The sequence below is a fragment of the Cicer arietinum genome, chromosome 3 (genome assembly GCF_000331145.2).
Source record: "Cicer arietinum cultivar CDC Frontier isolate Library 1 chromosome 3, Cicar.CDCFrontier_v2.0, whole genome shotgun sequence".
Taxonomy (NCBI): domain Eukaryota; kingdom Viridiplantae; phylum Streptophyta; class Magnoliopsida; order Fabales; family Fabaceae; genus Cicer; species Cicer arietinum.
The window spans coordinates 8,219,973-8,228,777 of record NC_021162.2 but is presented as its reverse complement, the minus strand read 5'-3'; the positions used below and the strand labels follow the sequence as shown (position 1 = coordinate 8,228,777).

The following is an 8,805-nucleotide window of genomic DNA, read 5'->3' as shown; positions in this document are numbered from 1 at the left end:
CATATGTAAATATGAATGGTTCTCATGTATTTGAAGTATTGGTTGTATCATTTACCTTTACATTAAACATCTAATATGGTTGGATTTAACGCTTTATCAATGAAGATATTTGAACTTCTTTTTGAGCTTGTTGCTTTGATCATATTTGTTGATCTTTGTCTTCATCAAAAACATGTATTTTACAGGGTTTTGACTATGAGTTTTGACCGGGCAACAACAGAAACGTGAGACCAAAGATTAGGGTTTTGACTGGGCAAAAAAAAAAGACGCACAAATTCAGGAAGGAAGACTGGATCAGATATTTCATGTTGACTCGATGGAGGGCAGTTACGTAATTAGCATATCAATTAGAGATAGAACGCAAGCATTCAGTTAATTAAAATAAATAATTAATTTTTACATGCTAAAAAATAATACACCACGTAGCCACCGGACCGAGCCGGCCGGATGGACAGGCGGCGGCGGCGTGCGCGTGTTGGGTGGTCAATTTGCTTGCGTTCTCCCTCCTTCACAAAATTGGGGTACCCTTTGGTGCCCTCCCCAAGTGTCATACCTCTACCTTCTTAGTGTGTGATATCCCTCATATGTTGGACTTTTTCATTGTTTCAATTCACAACAACACTAGTTCTCATAAATATCATCATTATTTCCCATAAATTTCCATTAAAGCATCATCTTTCCAACAACATATCATTCGATTTAGTTCCATAAACATGTATAAGCCTTTTGTTATTCACGTAAACTCTTAAAACTTCTATTATTATATTATATTATATTATATTTTGAATTCAGTTGCACATTTTATTTTATATTTATCTTTTACTTATCATTATTTTTTTTACATATGAGTATTATTTTATATTCATCTTTGATAGACAATATTTATATAATATTATTTTATAGTTTGAGACATACCTTTTAGAATTTCACCTAAATAGTATTAATACAAATAAGTAAGTATATGTTACATGATTTGGGATGATGTGACATGATTTGAGAAAGATTCAAGGAGAGGTATTCATATTGAACCTAAAAGTATCACCATTTATCAGTTGAACTAGAATTCAAGGATGTCTTCCACAAGCTTTTAATAGTATATTTATAGTCTTAAGAATTTAACCTTTGATTAATAAAAAGAATTATCTTCCCCAACTATTAAAAAAAAAAAAGAATATGTATACTTTGAATAAAAAAAATGTAAAGTAAATTATGAAATTTTAGTTATATATTTTAAAACAAATAAATGGCAAGTTTATATGTATACTTTGAATGCAAAATCAGTAGTTTTGAAAAATAATTAAATGGGATTGATTCTCATTTTCATAGGATAACAACTTTTATCTAATTAATTTCAAATAATTTTTAAATGCAATTTTTATAATTAAGATATTGCATGTAGCACCCTTTTGTTTCAAAATCTAATAAAAATGGCAGTTTCATTTTCCAAATAATTTTTTTTCAACGATATAATTTATGGAAAAACATATAAAAACGTAATTGAAATATTTTAAAAAAATAATCTTATATTTTAAAAGTAATAATTTGTTTATCCATAAATTCTCATTATGATCTTTCATAGTTATAGAATGAATATGATAATTTACCTCACTCATGATAAATGTGATTCACTTGTTTCTCATAAATAAATTTTAAATCATTGATGTTATTAATCATATGTCATAATTGTTATTTCCATTAAACATTGTTTTGTGTAGCGGTGAAATGGCTTTTTTATTTTATTACTGGAAAAAATAAATATTATTTTAACAAAAACTTCAATCAAACCAAAATCTAATAAATAGTTTTTTTTTGTCTATTATAATAAATATTTTTTATTATAGTAAAAATTGAATAGGTTTCAAGATCCTTAAATAATTTTAATTTATGGTATTTTATTTTTAGTGAATATTTTTACAAAATATAATTTTCACAACTATTCTTCAATTTGAGATTTTTGTTAGTTTCTCTTTTATAAATAAGATGATGAAAAAGAAGAAGAACTCTAAGAATCTTTATTTGACACTAAAAGGAGCAATACTGGAAAAACATTGTACACCACCAATATGTTGTAACTTACATATGTAATTTTGAAATATGAGAAAAGTTTCATATTTTTATTTGTTGATTTCTAAATGTTAGACGGTAATGGGAAAAAAGAGGTCCACATATGTAACTTTGTCTAAAATAATCTTAGAATTGTAACTTTTTATAATAGTTGATTTTAAATGTTATGTACAATTATAATTGATTAACAATGTAATATATGGAGACGAAATGTATCAAATGAGAGACGTTTTAAAATAAAATTATAATTAAAAGATATTTAAGTGACATAATATCTGAAAAAAATCATATCATTATTTATTTCTAATCTTGACTATTTATAATTTCATCAATCGATAATATTAATTTCTCTCAGTCTCCTCATTATACATATTCTCTCATATATATATATATAATTGCATTGCAATAAATGACATAATACCATTTTGATTTTGTATAACAAAGCATGATTTGTAATTGATTGATTGATTATTTAAACATATATTATGACTAATTTATACCATATCAAAAGATCCATTTTATAATTAAAATGATTAAGGACATTCTTGCGCCACAACCATCATAAAAACTAAAAAATAAATGCACCGCAATAGATGACATAATATAATTTTTATTTTACATCTATATTATATAAAAAGAAAATATATTTTATAATCAAAATTATACACATGTCAATTGGAGGGACATTTGTGCACCACACCCATCATTAAAAAATAATAAATGCACTACAATACAAAATATAACACAATTTTAATTTCAATTTTGTATGATAAGACATGGTTCGTAAAACAGACAAAAAAAAATATTTGTAATAGGTTTGGTTAGTTTTTTCTTATCAAATAGAAATAAAATAAAGGTTTAAGTATGTTTTTGATGCTTACAAATATGTTTCGTTTTGATTTTAGTCAATTTAATTTTGTTTGTTTGATCTATACCTTATAAATTCTAACAAGTTTTAAAAAAGTCATTTATGAATTTTTTTTAGTAAAAAAATGGTGACAGATTAATTTTAGATGAAGTGACATATGGTGACCGTGTAATTGTTGATGACTAGACACTATTTAATATTTAGGCCTAATTGCAGTTTTGGTCCCCCTATTGTAGCTGAATCGCGAAAGTAGTCATCCCATTTTATTTATCTCCAGTTTTAGTTCCCTAAACAGAATTTTGGTTCAAAATTTGATGAAATTTCTTTTTTTAAAGTCGTACTATACCATTTAAGATCATATATTTCAGATACAATTGATGCAAATGAGATCTTGAGGCATGGTGTGACTTAAATAAATGCAAAAAAATGAAATTTCATTAAGTTTTGGACCAAAATTATGTTTGAGAGACCAAAACTGAGGAGAAATAAAATGGGGGAACTACTTTCGCGATTCAGCTAAAATAGGGGACCAAAACTACAATTAAGCCTAATATTTAAAATTAAAATTTATTTTATTAACTCATTTAATTATTTAATTAAAAACTTAAAACTATTTAATTAATTAATAAATTGATTAAATAAATAATCTTCATCTTCAACTCCAATTTTTTTAATAAAAAATCAACAACCTTCATCTTTAATCCTAATTTTTTCATCTTCAAATAACAAATTCTCATATCTTAAAGAGTCTTCCTCATGATTTGATGTTCATGTGATCCAAGTCCTGGAAACAAACCACAACCATGAATACATACATCAAAGAAATAAACCATCTGCATATAAATATATAAAGCTAAAACAATGAAATTACAAAGTAACAAAGCCATTAATTGATGCCAATATTAATACCAAAGTATTGCTACCATTACATCTACATATAATTCGGAAAGAAAAAGTTTAAGTAACAAAATTGTCTTCCAGATGGGAACCAACAGCTAGTTGCCTTTCATTTTTTGACAATTTTACATCACAATTTGCTGGATAAAATTAGAGGAAGATAGAGATAATTTTCAGTTTCTGCAATAGTATTACAATTTTACAACAATCAACACGATATAATTTTTAAATTTTAGATCCAAATATGAGAATTTGTGATTTAAAAATGTCAAACAATCCCTAATTGAAGTTGATGTATTAGCATATTCTTTCCTTTGCATTTACAACTATTAAAGATGATTTTGTGGTGTCAAAATATCATTCTATCACCTATAATTAAAAATTATTTTCTTACTTATAATAGCATAATAGCATAATGATTACAATCGACTTTTCAAATCAACCAAACAAATAAGAATTCATATATATTTGTTGATGCGTATAAGAATTCCTACATGTAGTGTTATTAACATTTATCAATTACAAATTATAAATTACAACTTCAAAAATTCCGTTTTGCATCTCCCTACTATTTTTGGACAAATTTTGCATCTCCTTAAATACCAAACATTGTGATTTTTTAAACCATTAGCATATTAATTATTCTATTTTCATATGCATTGTAGAAAAAAATATTGGATATGAGAAATGTAATTTTTCAATTTAATTGCTCCAAATGCAACTCATGGCTGCAAAAGAGTCGTTCTTCAAGAATATTGTCTTGACCACAAATATTTTTACTCTAATTTTAATGTTATTAGAGAAAGACAAATGTAATTTATTTTGTTAGTCTGCGTTAAATCTTAAAGTATTCTCTACAACCTGAATCAAAGGTACCATTATCTACCATAAATTTTGAGGTTAAATATGTTTTTAATTTCTACAAATATATCATATTTTATTTTTAGTTCCTTTAAACTTTATCTTCAAACAATGATCTTCAAATAACTGTTATTAGTAAATTTGACTCCTTATTTTAAGTTAACTTATGTGTATCTTTATAAATTTTAAAAGATTATTTTACAGTCATGTTCGAGGCATTATAAAAATTTGTTTTACAAAAGTTTAAATCTTTTAACAAGAGATAAATTAAAAATGAGTTTTTTAAGTCTTTTGGCTATTAAAAATTTGTATCTAATTCATCTTTTGTTAAAAATTTATAGTTTTTATGGGAAGATTCTTATATGTTTTAAATATGCTTTCAAAAATTCATTGAAAAATATAAATAATACACATTCTAAACATTTGAGGAACCATTGTTTGAAGAATTTTTTTAGAGGAGCTAAAAACAAAATATAAATATTTATATAACCAAAAGCTTATTCAACCCTAATTTTTTTCATAAAAAATGACATATTTTCTAATTCAAATTTTAAATATAATATTCTCACGTGTATTTGGCCATTAATACAATTCTAAAATAACACTTCATTATTATGCCTAAATACAATTAATGGTAGCTGCAATAAATTACGTCGATAGCCACACTACGTTTTGAACTCCATAAGAAAAGGAAACTTTATAATTGGTAATATCTTTCAATAATGTCCTTTATCTTAATACTCTATTCTTATTTTTTCCTCGAATTTGCATCTTCTCAATGATTCTACACTTCTTTAATTAAAAATAAATAAATAAAAATCAAACACAAACATTTTATAGAATATATTTAACACACACACACACACATATATATATATATATATATATATATATATATATATAATTTTATTTAATGTCAAAAATTGTACATTGCATTAATCACATTAAATAATGATTGATTGTAGTGATAATTATATGCCAATTTTATTTATTCTTTATTTGAGTTTAAATTTTGAAGTTTGTACCGTGCATCCCCCACTTTGACCTCCCACCCCCCATTCATTTAGAAAATACCATGTTGCCCTTAGTTTCATATATGAAAACCCTAAAAAAAATTTACTTTTCTTTTTTCATCCACTTCATTGGAAACTTTTAATTATTCGAATCTGACTCTACCAAACCTTCGAAATATTGAAACATTCAAAATACAAAAGTAAGTAAAAATTCAAAACTTCCAAATATTCGAAACATGATTTTACCAGAAATTCAAAAGTTTCTACGATGATGAAACTTTCGAAACTTTCATTGAATACGAAACTTTCGAAACTTTCATTGAATACGAAACTTTCGAAATACAGAAAGTTTTGAAAGTTTCGAACAATATGAAAATTTCGAAATGCAAAACTTTCAAACATATTGAAACTTTTGAAAATTCAACTTTCGGAAATTTGAAATTCAATGTAAGTTTCGAATTTTGAAAAATTAGTAATAAATTTAATTAATAATAAATTTGAAAAAAAGTATTGAAATCGTATATACTTTAGCATTTTTCAAAATGAAGGCATTTTGTTTTGAGCATATTAGTTTTTAAAACTTGACAATCACCAAATAGATTATGTATTTGGTCAACAACAACAACAAAAATTTGTTGTTTCGGAGAAGCAATCAAAAAAATTATTATAATTTATAGTTTTATGAGATATAAAACCAATATTTTAAAAATAAATTATATAATATATGACAATTTATATAATATTTATTTATATACAGATTAAATTGATAAATATCATTAACTCAAAAAAAAATATGAATTTCTTCTATTATGTTATTTATGTAAACATTAAAATATGATATCAATGACTATGTACTCATATGTATAAAAAATTAAAATGATTCAATTAAAATTTATGTTAATTATCTCGTTTGGCACGTCTCTATACTAGTTAAGATGATATGAACCTCTTACGGAATGGACTTGAATATAGATTAAGAAAAAAAATTAGGCACATCTCCTGAAATATTGTTATACTATTTATAACTTTACACATGTATATCCATCCATAATTTCCTCAAATATATGTTTTTCAGAAAATTCGTTATAACAAGAAAATGTATTTTATGTTAAGAACATGAAAAATGCTTCAAAAAATGACACCTAAATTGTCTAATAGAATATTCTGTTTGACTATGTTGTTTGTAACGAAGAATAATCTTTACATATTTGAACTATACAACTAGTTTTTTTTAATGATTTTTTATACAAAACTAGAACATAAGTCTGTAGGAATACTTTACACTGACAATCAAACAATATTTTAGACATAAATCTTCCTGGAATATTTTTCTCATAAAAAATGCTAAAAACAACGTGAATACAAAATGAGAAATAATTATTGAACATCAAAATTTTGATATCACACAATGTAATTCAGTTAGTGTATTTAATTTTAAAATGCTTTCAAGTATCTATTCTAAGTTTTCTCGCCGTAATATTGAAAAAGAAAAAAAGAGGTTCTAAAGGGAGATTTTTAGAACCACCGTGATTTGGAACGTGGTTCTGCCATGTTCACATGCACTAAACTGTAGAAGATAAAAAGTAAGATAAATAAACACATGCCAATGTTTTAATTTTGATGTTCAAATAATACAAAGTAATACAAAATTAAAACTATAACTAGCACACTAGTTCATATCCATATCATCCACATTCTTGATAGCTTTAAATTCATTAACTGCCTTCCCAAAAGTGCTCCTTACATGCTGGCACATAAGCATCAAATCCTGACAACTATCTTTTAATACCTCACATGCTGGATCCCCTACAGATACAAACAGATATGACCCATTCAACAGAAAATTACTGATGCAGTGACATTGAATTAGATATAAATCATACCACAACTACAATTACAACCAAAATATTTTTTCCCACTATGTGAGATCGATTAAATCAATCAAACGTCGTAACAACATGCACGAATTGTTACACTGACAACTAATAATAATTCGTCACGTTAATAAAACATTAGATAAACTGTGTTATGATTGGACGACAGTCTAAATCGTCCAAAATTGTTTTACACGGTTAGTGCATTACCTTTAAACTCTTACTGTATTTATAAATATATCATTTAACTTTATATCTCTTGCAATGGTTTCACCTAAGCTCCCTCTTATTAACTATACTTGACTATAAATAAACTATCTGGTATTTAGGTCATCTCCACACATGTTTAAACCAACAAAAATGAGAATCTAACAATTTTATAATAGAAGCTACTCCAACTTTCTCTCTAATGACTTCATTGATAATCCTATTTATCTATAATGAACAGATATAAATCATAAAAGAAAAACTTTATAATATGAAACTGCAACAGGATTTTTTATGCAAAAGTTTACTAGCACTACTAGTCATGTAATTCACAATATGGCACATATTTGTGGATTCTCTAACATTGCACTATAACATTTTTATTTAACTATTTAATTATTCATTAATGCACCACAAAACCAGCAATTTGTTCATTTCTGAACTTACAGAAAACTTCATTAGTTGAACAGAAAATGCAATGAGATGAGAAACTTTTCAACATTACAATCACAATAGTTTAGAGTTAACTAGCTTAAAAAGTTTAGCTCCTATTCCATGCTAATAATGGGAACTGATTTTGCTTGTTGTTGTAAAAATAAATGTCAGGATCAAATTGTGTAAATCATCTAAAACACTTATCCAAAAAAAAATGTAAATCATCTAAAACAGCTGTAAACTAAGTGATCATCAGAATAGAAAAGATTGTCTATCAAAATATGAAAGTGGAAGCTAAAGTACACATTCTTGTGATTGTGATATAAAAATGGAATTTTTGGCATTAGACTCTGGAACAAATTAAGCCAATTACAGAACAAATTAAGCCAATTACAATTGCATTATATCCAACATAACACAGCTAATGTTATCACTTACCAGTTGTCTGGACTCTAACATTAACGCGATTTTCTGAAGGATGAGGAATGCTGTACCCACAAAATGTCACTCTTGGACTGCAAGACAACAACAATTACTCATCAGAATACATTGTGCTGAAAATGACAAGGATTAAGGAAGAAGGGAA

General features: G+C 25.7%; 1 protein-coding gene across 1 annotated transcript in view; it reads right to left on the bottom strand.

Annotated features, from left to right (window-relative positions):
- Positions 1 to 7,273: 7,273 nt before the first annotated feature.
- The window catches only part of LOC101508940 (uncharacterized), a 3,548-nt gene continuing 2,016 nt past the window's right edge, over positions 7,274 to 8,805 (bottom strand). Inside the window, exons 3-4 of the mRNA XM_004491960.4 lie at positions 8,658 to 8,734; positions 7,274 to 7,509 (exon numbers count right to left, since the gene is read on the bottom strand). Of these exons, the coding sequence (XP_004492017.1) occupies positions 7,373 to 7,509; positions 8,658 to 8,734 (214 nt within the window). The 3' untranslated portion in view covers positions 7,274 to 7,372. The remainder of the gene's footprint in view (positions 7,510 to 8,657; positions 8,735 to 8,805) is intronic.